The sequence below is a fragment of the Lates calcarifer genome, linkage group LG19 (assembly GCF_001640805.2).
Source record: "Lates calcarifer isolate ASB-BC8 linkage group LG19, TLL_Latcal_v3, whole genome shotgun sequence".
Taxonomy (NCBI): Eukaryota; Metazoa; Chordata; class Actinopteri; family Centropomidae; genus Lates; species Lates calcarifer.
The window spans coordinates 22,249,812-22,265,636 of record NC_066851.1 but is presented as its reverse complement, the minus strand read 5'-3'; the positions used below and the strand labels follow the sequence as shown (position 1 = coordinate 22,265,636).

Sequence of the window (15,825 nt, the reverse complement as noted above, 5' to 3'; positions counted from 1 at the left end):
AAACAAATAGGTTTATTTTACAAAACTGAAAAGGAAACGAAGGTGGGAGCCAGGAGGAAGAGAGAGAAAGACTGGCTGACTGCCACCGGATTATATATCGTAGGCAGAGCAGGGGAACTGAATCTACCTGATGATCCGTCAGGCTCCTGCAGGGAGAGGCCTGATCAGAAACACTCAAACCTCCAGTAAATGAGTGAGAAGCTGCAACATGAGAGGACTGACAGCTGCCATCTTAAGTTGTCTGATGACGTAAAATCGCAAAATTGGAAACGTGGGAATCTTTCCCATCATCACCATGCCCTCTAACATGACATGAATGCAGCATTAAACCAGCTTACCAGCCACTTTAAAAGTCAAGTTCAGATGTTAATCTAAAGGTTTCTTTTCCTCTGAGAGGTCGTCTTTGGCTGGTGAAGTGTTCTGTGTATTGTGAACACCAGAGTTTTGTACATGGGCTTTGTTAAAACAAAGAGCTTCTAATTAGAAACAGCATGAGTGATGCTTCTTCCTGTAACTTATCAGGCGTGACCCAGGTCAGGTTCAGGTGTAGGATTTCCCCTCTTTTCCACTGGTGTCCTCACACCGCTGTGTCCCCAATACAAAACCCCGGCTCTCGGTTTCAAAGCAGACAGGATACTAGATGTGTTTTGTTTATTTAACAAGGAAATAGTGCATGCACATCTGAAATCTGAACTGAGGAAAGACAGAGAAATTTCTATTTCTGCTTACGTAGTACTGACTTATTATTTTGAAGTAAAACTGCCACTCACCATTTTCAGCTCATTCATCCCAGTTCTACTGGCAACAAGAAGAACAACGTTAAAGTGACATTAACACAGAATCATGGGTTAAAAAATATAACTAGGTTTTGAACACTGGCTGCAGGCATGAACGTGAATTAAATCAAATTAAATTAAATAATCACTTTACCTTGGCACAGCCTTATCCTGTTGGAGCCTGTGGACGGTCTGACTTTCTGCAAACGTCACTTGTTTTTTCATGATAGGAAAAGTGCAAAGACTCGGGAACAGCCGGTTTAGTTTCTGTTTAAAGATGTGTCCGTCCACGCTGAGGTCAGTCCAGGTAGTTAAAGTAAAACAGGTTGTCTGATCTTAAGGGCCAGTGGCGTGTCTTCTCCGATGAAGCTGCAGCTGAAACAAATGAGAGAGAATGAGAAACTTAGTCATGTTTAACCCTGCAGTAAAAAAGTCCCAGATTCAACACAATAAGATTTTATTTAGAATTTACATGGTGCTGATAGCTGAATTAACCTCTACCCCTGCTTGCTGTTTAAACTCCCTGAAGAGGAAAAAGCAGATATGGACTCGGCTGTTTATCATCTGGTAACTTTTAGTTGTATTAAATATATATTTAAAACACTCATATATCTCATTAGATATAATTAAAAACAGAACTAGGAAGCTTGATGAAAATTTATTTAATCTTTTAATTTAAATGTTTGTTGTTGTGTATTAATTAGGACAAAAATATATGAGAAATTATTTCATGGTCGCCATTTTACAATGTAATATGAAGAAAAGACCTTCTTCTTAAACATTACATCATATAAATATTACTCTCATGATAAAGTATTATGGAATGAAATCCAAACACTGGGGGAAAATCTGTACAAAATTCACATTCTAAGAGTTGACCTTTGACCCCTGTGAGGTCAGCAAGGTTAGTGAGGAAGTGTGAATCTGTTGTTTTACTTTAACAGTTTTTATCTATTTTTTGCATTGGTTATGAGGCTGTTGTATTATTATAATCCACTGATTACAACTCTCATAAAATCCTGTGACAGTTGTTTCTAGATGAACCTCAAATCTGCATGTACACTGAATTAAACTATTCACATCATATCTTGGACTTCAGACAGTTCCGGTCTGTTCTGAAAAAGAAAATAAATCCATGGCTGAAGCTAATAAGAGACTTTGAGAGGCACATAACTGGACGTGGGTTTTTGCCCTTGGACTGAAACACTGTATAAGATAAGATAAAACTTTACTGACTCCCAGGCAGGGAAATCTGGGGAAATAAATGAGGGACATTTGGGGAGGTTGGCACAAGCAGAGAGGTTTCTCCTCTGCCAGGTGTTTATCTCTGCTACATTATATTTTGTAATCTCTTAATGACTCAGCTCCTGACTGTACAACTACTAATTTTATTTGCAGAGTTTCAGCTCCTCTAGAAATACGGATGTGGTCTGTTTTACATTAAAAGCAACTGTAAAAAAAAACAACAAAAAACACCACTGTTACCACAACTTAAAAGGCACCTGCTGAGTGGTTAATTCAAATTTGGGCGCCATCCGCTCAGCCAATCCGCTTCCAGCATCAAACAAAAATTATGCAATCCATGTTGGTTTGTTGGGATTGAAGGGAATATCCAACTCTCCCACACTTAGAGTTGTGTAATAAACATCTCCAGCTCTCTCCCTCTCTCTCTCTCTCTCTCTGTGTGTGTGGAGAGAGTGTGGAATATCCCTGATAACGTCTTCCTCTGTCTGCTTCTGTAGGGGAATTTTATCTGAATGCTCAGTGTATCACACACCCACACAAACTGCCAACAAGCAGTGAAATGAATCTATGAAACACACTGTATTTACACAGGTAAATCTAATAGCTCAACATTAAATAAAACATACTGAGGAAAAAGATCCACAGTCTTTGTTTAAACACAATAAATACGACTCAGTGATGATGGAGGACTTGATTCGAATAAAATACCAAAGTAAATGAATCATTTTCACATTTTAATTGTCTTTGAATATCTTCTGTTTTCCTTATAATGTGTCAGCAAGAGTAATGCATGCAAACACGAGCAGCTTCTGCCATTGGGAAATGCTGACTCCACCCATGACTGTGCAACAGTATGCCTTCTGTTTGACTGCTAATAATACACAAATACCTGCAGGCATAAGCAAACAATGACTCCCACTCACTTGCCTTCTCTTTTCTCCTCTCAGCAAAAGAAGAAAGTAAGTACTGTACAGTGTGTTTGCAAGTATAAAAGCAAACATAAATAATTAAATAAACTTTGAGGCTATGGCTGCTTGTGGTACATTTACATTTACTCTTTTAATAGATGCTTTTATCCTTATAAGCCAGGAACAACACTAAAGCTTCAGTGCAGTAGGAGCCCTTGAAGTAAGCACTCACTACTAAATCTGTTCAATAAAAGAAAGTACGAGGAGATCAGGAGCATAAATGCACCATAAACACACAGTAAGTGTGGGTTGGGCATGCCAGGGTGCGGGTGCACTAACTGTGTGTGTCTGTTGCTGGATGCTGGGCAGGATCCAATTACAATACAAGCTTTCTCTCCCACAGCTGCATCACCCTCATGAAAACAGAGCAAAGAAAGAACATTAAAATTAGTTATTATTATTAGCAATAGCAGTCAGTATTAGCATTTATGTTAGGACTCCCTGCAACATGATGCAATTGCAGTCTTTCACTTCACTGTATCTTGCTCTGGTGGAAAGTGAAAGTACATTTGAATGATATCATGAGAAATCCCCTACTGGCCTCCATAAAGGGATCACAGAGCTGCTCTGCCACACATGAATACAGCTCTGAGCAGCAGCAGCATGTTGCAGGAATCTGAAGCACAACACTTGATCTTAAGAAAGATGAAAAAGATATTGACAATTCGAGGAAGGAGCAAAGATCGGAGGAATGATGGCAAGACTCCTTTAATAAAGGAGAGCAACAACAATGTACAAGACGGTAAGAATCTGTTATTATTATGTGTTTGCTTTGTGGTTACTATGGATGTTGATTTTCATTGAGCTTGAAATGAATTAATTAAATAGAACTGCATAAAATATTTGCAATTCACCAGTAAATCCAAGACTATTGAGGTGTGTTTTAAGATCAGATAAAGAGCAGATACAACTTAAAAATGGTGAACAGCACCAGATTGATGGGGCATTTTTTTTGAAAACTGGGGCACTAGACTTCAACATCAGACTGGATCAAACTGGATCTGTTGTGCCTAAGGTGTTACTGTGACATGTGGTGGGGATTCCCAAACATTCCTTTCATTCATCTAAGAAATGTTGTTCAGTAACACACTCTAATTTTACTTTAAACACCTGACATTCTGCACTGATGTGACTAAAACCTTCCTTGTTTTGCTAGAACTAGAACAATGCTAATAGTTCTGTGAACCTGTGTTAAGGTGAGTTTCCCCGCTGTGGGACCACTAAAGGATTGTCACATTTTTTCCATGCTCAGCAATTTTGTTTAGCAACATGTAAACATTTGTTAGCTAGCATCACAGACAAAGTACAGCTGAGGTTGATGAAAATACCATCAGTTTTTTCAATTTCTTGACACAGTCTGGATTAAAGATGATAGACATTGTGCTTGTCCATCCAATAGAGACAAGATCAACGCGAAGATTCACAGTCATAAAGGTTGAGTCTGCAAATGTGACATTTTCTATTTGCAGTGTTCTAAATCAAAAGCTTAAAATCTCCCTTTCTTACAGGATATGACCCAGAGGATAAAGGCTATGACACCCCCTTCGCTCAGAACACCCTCAACACCCGTAAAGAAGTTGCTGAACATCTGAACGTAGCCCCTGATGCCACCTCCAGCACCTGTGAAGATGATCAGTGCCTCATACAGATATCTGTGTCTGAGCACTTTCCGAAGCTACCAACACCGGACCAGAACCTTAACCAGCACCTAGTACATGTACAGGAAGCTGTGCTCCATGAGCTTAAGAGGCTGCGTCCTGTGTTGGAGCATAAGGAGTTGATGGAATTTCTGATTGATTGTTACCATCGTCAGACATTTGACCACCTCCATAGTCTGCTCCAGAACGCCACGTCCACCCAGAACTCCTTTGTGCTGATGAACTGGGTCCTACACATATACCAGAGGTATTTATCTAGATTTTTACCCACTGTAAACTTCTTTACTGACCCGGTTTCCATACAGCTCTTAGTACAAGTGCAAGTCAAACACAGGTCCATTCGTTCCTATGGGAACCTCCCCGAACTTTGAACCTTTGCAGTGGATTATGGACAAGCCATCACTCTGTGCCACAGGAAGTTAGCATATAAACAAACTAGCTGCCACTAACAGGCAGAGATAAGTTTGACATCACATTTAGCTAACATTGATAACATGCTAGCTGTGTAACATACAGAGTGCATGGCAGGCTGTCCTCCTGTAAAGAAATGCATTGAACACAAAGGGGCATACACTGTATATTATACAGAGTTATGGACACAAAACTGTGAGGAAATAAGGAATTGATGTCATTTTCTTGTGCATGTTTACATGTGTACCTCTGTGAGGTGGTAGCAGTCAGCATAAAACACCACTGTGCTTATACAGGCCTGGTCTACTGTAGTTCAGAGTTGTGCATGACCTTACATGTTGGTACAAGCCTGTATTCATTTAACTGCCAAGAGTATATGAGAAGACTGGTACCAATCTTATCTATATGACAAACATTACGCTCCCTCCAGGAAACAGTTAGCTTAGCTTAGCATGATGACTGGGAACAGGGGGAAACTGCTAGCCTAGCTCTGTCTGACTCAACTGTGATAAAATCTAACTATTTACCAGCCCTTCCAATTTATATCTTATGTGCTTAATGTGTTCAAAAACCAACGTGGGAATGGACGTTATGTTAGGTAATAAGTCAAGAAATAGTCCCTTACGTAACTGACTGTAAAGGGGTGATTTATCATTTTTACATTTTGCTTCTTTGGATTAAACAAACAAAATATAATCAGTGAGCTTTTGAGCTGCTAAAATGAGCTAATCATATGCTAGCTGTAGGTTAATATTTAGTGGATTCATTTAAGAGTTTAGGGTCTACTTCTCTCTTGTATCCCACATAACTCTTTGGTCATTTCTGATCAGTAGTAGAGTAGTAGAGTATTAGATACAGGTGTGAAACATGCTGCTGCTCAGCTCTGATGTTTGTGTTTGTGCTACTTTCCTAGTGAAGAGCTGCTTGGTCACCCCGACCTTCAAGAAATGGATCCCATTAAAAAAGTCAATCATTCGCTGGTCAGTGGATGGGAAGCAAAAGCCAAGGCCAAACTGCTTGAAAATGTGCAGGTAAGAATACAAACTCTTACACTGCTGTGACTACTTCATGCTCCTAAAGTCATAAGGAAATGGATGCAAAGGGAAGTGCAAGGGCAAAGTAAAGCACACAAACTGTTTGGTGGTGGTAATATTTCTTGCAATTCTGCAATTCAGAATGTTAAGTTGTTCTAATGACACAAGTTTTCATATGCAGACAGCTAAGACAATCATGATGAAAACTGGCACAGTGAAGTTATGGTTCATTACTTCTCTGGGATTCATTGCTGTGGCAGTGTCTTTTTTTAAATGACCACAAGGTGTCACCAAAGTCAAACAATCTTCAAACCTTACACACAGTGCAGGGGCTTTATAGGCAATGAAAAACAAAACAAAACAAAAATTGTGGAGACATTTTCAGCTTCGGACTCGCTCGGTCAAAAGATTTCTTTTGTTAAGCCAGTAGTTTTTTCACAACTGCTGTTAAAAACACAGCTTATTGTGTCTATCTTTGTCTCATTTTGTCCATAGAGAGAGGTCAGACAATCCCTGGACAAGATCCTGCAGATTGAGATAGGCCAAGAACATTGTGATCCTGATGAAGCTTACGTTGGACTTTATATGGACACTATTCAAGTACTTAGTAAACCAGAACTTATGAATTACAAATATACACTATTCATCTACTTTTGACTCATATTTTTTGTTTTCTCTGTTTCTGTTTCAGTGTGTTGGTGCCAAGTGCAATGAAGCGAAAAAAATCAGCTCTGACCTGTCTGATGAAGTGCAAGACGTTTGTTTCCAAGAGCTGCTGATATTTGTAAGGAGGTGAGAGTCTATTTTAAGTCTATTTCCAGATGATTTAAAAAAAAATAATTTATTTGAATTATGATGATCTGGGGCCTTAATTTTGCCATTGTCATGAAATGAATGCAAATATCACCAGTTAAACTCAAAATGTTGGATTATTTAGACTGCACATTCTCTGTGGTTTGTAGGTACACCACTGAGCAGACTGAGGCTCTTGGAAAAAAAGCAGAAATGGATGAACCAGAAACAATACATTTCCTCAAGACTCTGACAACGTGTAAAGAACTCAAGTGAGTATTTGAGCATTTACTATTCAGATATGTTATTATTTCTTAAAGAATAAGGTTTATATGGTTTATTTCCTCTCAGGCAGTACATCCAGGCAACAGGAAAAGGCATCAAAAATCCCCTTGTCATGGAAATGGTGGAAATGCTTGAAAACATGGAGGCTTCTACTTTGAATCTTCTGATGGACATTGTAACTGACATTGCAGAGGTAGCTGTTCAATTTAATCACAAATATACTTTTTTCTTAATTTTCAAAATAGAAGCATGGTGCATTACATGCATATATTCCTGTTTTTTTCAGAGCCACCTGAAAAAGTACTTCAAATCCGACAGGAGGAGGTTCTGCTTGTGTTCTGATATAGAGCAGTATTTCCCCAAGCTGCCTTATGCTTTTGATGAACAACAGGTAAGGATGCATTTATTGTAGCCTTTTCCCTTTTATTTGTGTTAAAACAGTTTTGTGTCCATCTGGTTGCTGTTTTTTGAAAATTTAACTCTCTCTCTGTCTGCCTTTTTGTCTCTCAGAGAGTGATGGATGAGGCCTATAAGGTCATCGTTGGTTTGTACTTCAAACATCTCATCCAAAGCAACCAGAAGAAACTGAAGAAGTGCTGGCCTGACATTGGAGAAACAGTCACTGAAGATGCTGAGCTTCTTCATAACACTATCTCAGACCTGGTGAGATCAACGTTTTAGTCTTAAACAGACAGCTTGTTGTTTTGTACTGCCTTGACGTATCAACATCAATTCTTGACCTGTATGTGCTGTGTTGTATCAGGCTCCTGGTGTCCAACAGCAGAACCACATCCTGCTCAAAGTTACAGAAATACTGGACTGCAACGACATCGATGCACACAAGATCACAGCTGCAAACATGCAGAAGAAATGTCACATAAAGAGGTAAACTACTCAGTGTGTTGCATTATAGCTTGAAGCTCAGAGATTGTGTTTGCCAGTAGCTTCAGATACATTATAGAGTCACAAGATCACAGAGGTCCAGAGTCTCAACAGTGACCATGGGAAGTCCATGGAGGTCCAATGGAGGGGAAGAGACGTCAAGGAATAAGTTGGTTCACCTTAGGTTAGATGATAACAGAGTGAATAATATGGGCCCCAGAGTTTTCAGGCCACAGAACTCAGCTGAACTGTCAGTTGAAAATATCATTGCTTTCTTGAATGACAAGCTATTGAGTAAGGTTGTTGTTAGGCTAGGCTAACTGGAGGGCAGGACTTTTACATAAAAATGAATGTCTGTTACATTCAAGCGCTTGATGCAAAACAGTGCAAACAAGCCTATCAGAGCAAGGTAAATCTCTCTAAATTTCAGCCAGTAATGACTGGTTTGCCGGAGCTGAAGAGCAGAGCATCTGTAGCAAAAAGAAACTCGGCATTCAGAGGAAGGATAACAGTCTTGAAAAGAAAATGATTGACGAGGATGAACAAGTCAAAAGCATGTATCAACAGTATTTGTGTAATTACTCTCACTGCCAGAGGGGGAAGACTCAAGATCAGTACTGCAGGTTTAAGTAAATCAGACTTAAGTAAATTTCAGTTTTGTATGTCTAGACTGCGATCTGGAAGTTCTGGTTGTAAGAGAAGTTTGGATTTTCCTGTTGGATTTTCTTAAAGTCAGCATCTAGTGGCCATGAGAGGAACTGCATTTCACTAACTGTTGTGTTTCACCTTCAACTGCAGTGAGGACATGAAGCGCCTGCTACAATGGAAAGGTCTTTCTAAACGGGAGGTTCAAGAGGTGCTGGACGCCCTTCCTCCTGACCTTCAACCTACACCCGATCCTGACATTCAACTCCGGAGTGGCAGATCCTGGTGCTGCTGTTTCACCTGTTTTCTACCTGCTGGTGAAGACTGAGGTGCTCTACAGACGATCAACGTCAACAAGCACAAGAGGACAGAGCTGGTCAGCTGAGTCCTGTTAGAACTCAGTCCGTTACTGATTTCACTCCTCAGATCTGATCTTTAGACGCAGATAAAGAGTAGCAGACATGTTACAGTAGCCGCATGAGAGATTAAGTTGACTGTGCACAAGGCTGCCTATGTATGAGTTAGCCTGAATGTCACTGATTTCCTTTCAAGTGCTGCTGTTATTACAGGAAAGGCAAACATGACTTCTTTTTTTTTTTATCTTGTTTGTCAAATTTCCTCATTTTTAAATGTAAACAGAAATCAGTATCTATTGATGGGATTTTTATTTGTCACTGTGGCAAAAAGTTACATGAAAAAACAAACTATACTTTTATATACGTTTTACAGGGTGTTAAAGTTGTTTACATATGTGCGTTTTTTAATATTTAGGTGGATTTTGGTTGATTGCACAGCGTTTCTGGATGTTTGCATACCGTTAACAGTAAATTTGTTTTTGTGCAAAAGGCAAAGTGATATTTTAGTTGAACTTACTTAACTTGTTGAACTTTAGCTGGAGATCACAAAATGCAAACAAGCACAAGTAATTCAAAAAGGATGAACTTTTTGTTTTGCTATATGTTCAGAAAGTTACCGATCTTTTGTTCTCAAACCCTCAAATTTTAGGTTTACTTACTTTCACTTTATGTACTGTAGGTACCAGAAGTACAAAAGAATTTCAACTTAAAGGTATACATTTAGTTACAGTTGCAGATGCACTGTTTTTTACATCATGTATTTATTTTAATATTATTTATTACATTTAATTTATTTATATATATATATATGAAATTACATGTCATCTACAAATATTCACTAGGCCTCTATCAAATCAAACATTACTGTTAACAAACATCTCTGAATTGCACTTGAACTTGTATTATACTTGAATTTTTCTTTAGGAGATGAGGTGTCTACATAAAATCAGTGTAAAGATCAAGATTTACTTTTTACAAATGGGATAGTTCTTGGGTTAGATGTACTGTACTGGTTTGCTGCTTTCTGTCTCAAGATACTGAATATGTTTTTAATGTTCTATGTCTATGGTGATTCTTTTTGTGAGGAGTTTATGGGGACGCAAAAAAATGCACTTTTTTTATTCTGTTATTCAGACTCCTGAATAAACTTCACAGTGACATTATAAAAATGTGTTTTTAGCTGTGTATTCGGTGTGCCAACTGTAAACACCACTAGATAGAAACTAACATCTTACTAAAATAGTCTGCTCCACTAACACCAAATCAATTTAAGTACGGCTTCACAGAACAGATCTGATAACAGTGGGTGGTGATCTGGGGTTTGGGACCTCTGAGGGAGTCCCAAGATAAATCTGAGGGATATTGTTTGGGATATTAGCATGCTAACATTTGCTAATTAGCAAGAACAGCAGAGGCTGATGAGAGTACCATTACTATTAGTTTCAACTTCTGAAACTGGGCAAAGTTTTTTCTGCATCGGTTTATTGTTTCTTGAAGATTCATCTCTTCAAAGAGCACCTCTTCTGCTGAACCCTCTAACACCCTAACATGCTGAAATAACAATTACAATGCATTTGTGGTGCACTCCTATCATTTATTTGCTTGCCTTTTAGATTTAGCACTTAGTTCTTACTTCAAGCTCTCCTACTGAACTGAAGCTTTAGTATTGTCCCTCACTTGTAAGTTGCTTTGGATAATAGTATCTGGCAAATTAGTAAATGTATGTTGGGATTGATGGAATATTTTAAGTTGTGTAATGATCAGCTCTCTCTCTATGTGTCTGTGGAGAAAGTGGGAAATATCACTGATAATGTTGTCTCCTGCCAGAACTCTTTTTATTTCTGCAGAGGAATTTAAACCCTCACTATATCAGACACCCACACAAATGTGTGCCATGTGACAACATGTAGTGAGGTGAATCCATATGATTGCTTGGTTTTGGTTTAAACACAATAAATATGACTTGGTGATGGTGAAGGGCTTGTGTTGAATAAAATACCAAATTGTTAAGGTACATAAATCTTTTTCATATTTGCATTGTCTCAGACTGTCTTTTTTTTTCCTAACATGTGCCAGCAAAAGTAGTGCGTGCAAACAAACACATTTTCATTGGAAAGCACCTTTCTACTCATGACTCACTGAAATGGCATGCTTTCTTTTTGATTGCACAGACAACTGCGGGCCTGCTTTTTTATCAGATTGCCACCAAAGGAGGGAAATGTGCAGTGTGTAAGAATAAAAGCAAAAAAATTAAAAAGCTTAAATGCTGCTCAGGTTTGACCTAAAGGATCGTACCAGTTGTTTTACATGTTTAAACTCATTTGCACTTTCCGATGCAACAAGCTGTAAGCGCCACACTGAGGTGTTATTACAATATAAAGTTGTTGTGATGATTGACATTGAGAAACATTATCATTGATTTTGAGTCATGTTTCTGGCCACCTGATATGTGCAAGTAAAATAATCACTCTCCTTTCATCCATCCATTATGTATACCACTTATCCTATATCCAATCCCAGTTGACATTGGGAGAGAGGCGGGGCACACCCTGAACAGATCACCAGTCTATCACATGTATATAGACAAACTCATTCACACACCTACAGACAACTTAGAGTCACCTGTAGGCGTTGCATTCATTAAACCACTAAACCTTGATGATGAAAAGGATTAGGAACGTCGTTCAAAATAAGGAAGAAGACAACAGGAGGACTCCTTTACTAAAGCGGAACAGAAACTATGGTGGTAAGAATCTGTTATTATTATGGGTGTGACTTGTGGTTATTATTGGTTGTGGATTTTTAATATATAGGTCTTAAATTCAACTATATGCAAAGATCACTCAGGATTTTTGATTAATCGTAATTCAGCATGAAATGAGGCCATCGAACCATCAATCGAAGTAGGTTAAATAGACTGCTGCTGCTGCACTTTCACTTTCCTTAAACCACATCAATTGAAGTGTTTCAAGATAACATTTTTAAAATAGACACAGAGGAGCAGATATACGAAGGGTGATGGTTAAGTTCATAGTCTAAGGGAGAAGGAGATGAGTTAAATAGCTCTTGATATCTGCACATGCAGTTCAGTTCTACAGAAAATTTGAAGTTAATGCCTTTGTGGTTTTTCTGGTTTTACTGTCACAGCAGTGATGATCATCACTGTCAAAATGGCAACTGCTGAGCTCCCTCTTCACCTTGGGGAAGAGGAATTAGCCAGATCAGTTAACAGGGCAGGTCCAGATTTGGTGGATAACTGCATAAAGACCAGTGCTTTTACATCTGGCACATAAAGAGGCAGTTGAAAGACAGTGTGGTAGAACACAAATATGCTATAAAACCTAATAATATAAATTACCTTACGAAACCACTTCCATAGTTGTGATAACAGAAATGACAGCCTTTTCAAAGTGGAGGGTACTGAGTTTGTGGAGCAGCCTATAAAAGGGATTGATAGTCTAAATAAATCACTTGAGAGAGAGACTTATTGGATCTTCAAGGTCTTCATGAGGAAATAGATTCTTGATTTGTAGTTGATTTGGTTTACTCCTGTCATTGATGCTGATGTTATTGTATTTGCTGTACTGTTACAATTATTACTGTGACTATTTATTTATCTATTTATCTACTTACCATATAGTCTACTTGTTGTGTATTTATTGATATGCCGGTTTAGCCTCCCTTGCCATTAATTGTCTATAGAAGGAAACATGATATTTCTTCTCTTGTTTACTCCTCTTTCAATCACAACCTGAGGAAGACTTAGAGCATGTCAGAATAATATGTAATATGTATATGTGTACGTGTGTGTGGGGGTTATTGTCAGCACAACACTTATATTATTAGGACATGACCAGTCACAAAACAGAACTGTGACTTGCATATATTCTTTGTATTTTATATTTGCAGTGCTCTAAACTTAAAATTTCCTCTCTTATAGGATATGACCAGGTGGATAATGACTGTGGCATGCCCTTGGCTCAGAACACCTACAGGGAACTTGCTGAACTCCTGAGAGTGGCCCCTGATGCCACCTCCAACACCTCTAGGGATGTCAGGGGCCTCATACAGAGATCGGTGTCCAAGCACTTACCGAAGCCACCAACACATCTGGACCAGAACCTTAACCAGCACCTAGAACATGTGAAGGACGTTATGTTCCATGAGCTTTTGAGGCTGCGTCCTGTGTTGGAGCATAAGGAGTTGATGGAATTTCTGATTGATTGTTACCATCGTCAGACATTTGACCACCTCCATAGTCTGCTCCAGAACGCCACCTCCACCCAGAACTGCTTTGTGCTGATGAACTGGGTCCTACATAAATACCAGAGGTATCCACCTGCATTTTTATCTGCTGTAACTTCCTTCACTTATTTTAATTTTATCAAGCGTGTTTACATGTGTACCAATTCACTGTGAGGTGGAAGTAACGTAAACACTGATATACTGTAGTTCAGAGTTTGTGTATCTGATAATCTGACACTCTTGTAAATGTTCTTACACACTTTAATGCCAAAAATAATGTAAGAAATTTGATTCTTGTCTTGTACAAAAATACTGGCAGCCTAACTAAATACTTAGCTGTGATAAACAACTGATTAAGACAAAGACATAAAAAGAGTACCTAATTTAGTTACCAGTGTTTCCCCTACCATTTTGGGAGCTGATGAATAATCATCGAAGAGAGAGTTTTCTGATGTAACTACCAGCCAGATCAGCCCTGGGAGTTTAGATGAATTAGCAGACATTGTCCACACACAGTAGTTTGCTACCAATTTGTCCACATTAGCAGGCAAACTAATGTTAGAAAGCACTACTCAGCTAAAACCACAATATCACTATAAATTTCACAGGCTTTGCAGTAATGTTAGCTTACCTGTTCAATGCCAGCTCTGGATCGACTCTGATCCCCAAAGTCGAATGATGGTCCCCCGTGAATCAAATGTCCCACCGATATTGACCCTAGTTTTCCCCTGAAACAGAGAGATAAAGAGAGATAAAGTTTTCTGTTTTTTGTTCTTGTGTGGAGTTTGTGTTGGAGTATTTCTTGTACTGGGGGCCGGTCGTTTTGTAACGGTGATGGACTCCATTTCAAAGCTAACGACAGTACACTGCCAGTGCCGGAGCAAGGCAGAAGAAAGGCTTTTATCATCATTGTGTTGTTGCCAAAATTTGGTTTAATCACACTCAGATATTTACAATCTACCTTGCACTTCCTTCCACTATCCCACATAACTCTTTCATTATACACACGTGAAACATGCTGCCTGGCTCTGACGTTTGTATTTGTGGTATTTTCCTAGTGAAGAGCTGCTTGGTAACCCTGACCTTCAAGAAATGGATCTCATTAATCAAGTTGATCATTTACTGGTCAGTGAATGGGAGGAAAAAGCCAAGGTCAAACTGCTGGAAAATGTGCAGGTAAGAAAATGAACACTTGCATTGTTGGGGCGTCTTCATGCTTCAAAGGTCATAAGGAAATACATGCAAGGCAGAGTGCAAGGTCAAAGGGTGTGTTTGTTATGTCCTGGTGCACGTTTTTTGTACTTTATTTGATGTTTCTTTGATGTTTCTATTACAAATGCAGCTCACTGTGTGTCTCTTTGTCTCCTGTTGTCCACAGATAGAGGTCAGACAATCCCTGGTAAAAATCCTGCAGATTGAGATAGGCCAAGAGTGTTGTGACCGTGAGGAAGCTTACGTTAGACTTTATGTGGACACTATTCAGGTACTTAGTAAACCATTAGTTATGAATTATACGCTATTCATCTACTTTTGTTTGCTGTCCAGTTGTGAAATTACATTTTAATAAACTACCCTGCATCACTGCTTGTTTCTGTTTCAGTGTATTGATGCCATGCACAATGAAGTGAAAAAAATCAGCTCTGACCTGTCTGATGAAGTGCAAGACGTTTGTTTCCAAGAGCTGCTGATATTTGTAAGGAGGTGAGAGTCTATTTTTAGATTTTCAGACCAGATATTAAAAAATAACTTTAGTTTGATAATTTGATTTAAGCTCTTAATTTTGCCCTTGAAATGAAATGAACATAAATATCACCAGTTAAACTCAAAATGTTGGATTATTTAGACTGCACATTCTCTGTGGTTTGTAGGTACACCACTGAGCAGACTGAGGCTCTTGGAAAAAAAGCAGAAATGGATGAACCAGAAACAATACATTTCCTCAAGACTCTGAAAACGTGTAAAGAACTCAAGTGAGTATTTGAGCATTTACTATTCAGATATGTTATTATTTCTTAAAGAATAAGGTTTATATGGTTTATTTCCTCTCAGGCGGTATGTCCAGACAACAGGAAAAAAAAATCACCTTCTCATGGAAATGGTGGAAATGCTTGAAAACATGGAGGCTTCTACTTTGAGTCTTCTGATGGACATTGTGGATAACATTGCAGAGGCAGCTGTTCAATTTAATCATAAATATACCTTTTTCGTAATTTCTAAAATGGGAGCATGGTACATTACATGTCTATGTAATCAAAAATAAGCATAAACTTTCTGTTCTGCAGAGCCACCTAAAAACATACTTCCAATCAGATAGCGGGCAGTTTCAATTGTGTCCTGCAATAAAAAAGCATTTTCCCAAGCCGTCTTTTGGTTTGGATGAACAAAAGGTAAGGATGTACCACTGCTGTCACAAATGAAGGTTCTGGATATGTGCAATGGGATGCTTAATGGGACCATTCCAGATTCCACAATGTCATTTTGAATATCAAAAATGCAGTTTCAGATATTTATAATTACAATTATGTCTA

At 38.6% G+C, this 15,825-nt stretch overlaps 2 protein-coding genes across 28 annotated transcripts in view; one reads left to right on the top strand and one right to left on the bottom strand.

Annotated features, from left to right (window-relative positions):
* LOC127143632 (uncharacterized) overlaps nt 1–15,825 on the bottom strand; it is an 89,689-nt gene that overhangs the window by 27,103 nt on the left and 46,761 nt on the right. For 2 of the 6 annotated variants that reach the window (XM_051078306.1, XM_051078304.1), the window contains exon 2: nt 13,929–14,025. The exons of the other annotated variants lie outside the window; for them this stretch is intronic. The gene's annotated coding sequence lies outside the window, so the exon portion shown is untranslated. The remainder of the gene's footprint in view (nt 1–13,928; nt 14,026–15,825) is intronic. 6 annotated transcript variants of the gene reach the window in all.
* The window catches only part of LOC108902188 (exocyst complex component 3-like protein 4), an 81,458-nt gene that overhangs the window by 21,295 nt on the left and 44,338 nt on the right, over nt 1–15,825 (top strand). For 3 of the 22 annotated variants that reach the window (XM_051078287.1, XM_051078285.1, XM_051078284.1), the window contains exons 9-11: nt 7,680–7,832; nt 7,933–8,054; nt 8,850–11,029. The exons of 6 other annotated variants lie outside the window; for them this stretch is intronic. In XM_051078287.1, coding sequence (XP_050934244.1) covers nt 7,680–7,832; nt 7,933–8,054; nt 8,850–9,024 — 450 coding nt within the window. In that variant the 3' untranslated portion in view covers nt 9,025–11,029. Of the gene's footprint in view, nt 1–3,311; nt 3,732–4,497; nt 4,895–5,971; nt 6,090–6,587; nt 6,693–6,783; nt 6,885–7,054; nt 7,157–7,235; nt 7,363–7,455; nt 7,561–7,679; nt 7,833–7,932; nt 8,055–8,849; nt 11,030–11,652; nt 11,799–12,992; nt 13,384–14,355; nt 14,474–14,675; nt 14,781–14,897; nt 14,999–15,825 lie in introns of those variants that run through there. 13 more of the 22 variants (XM_051078279.1, XM_051078302.1, XM_051078300.1 and 10 more) reach the window with 13 other exon arrangements.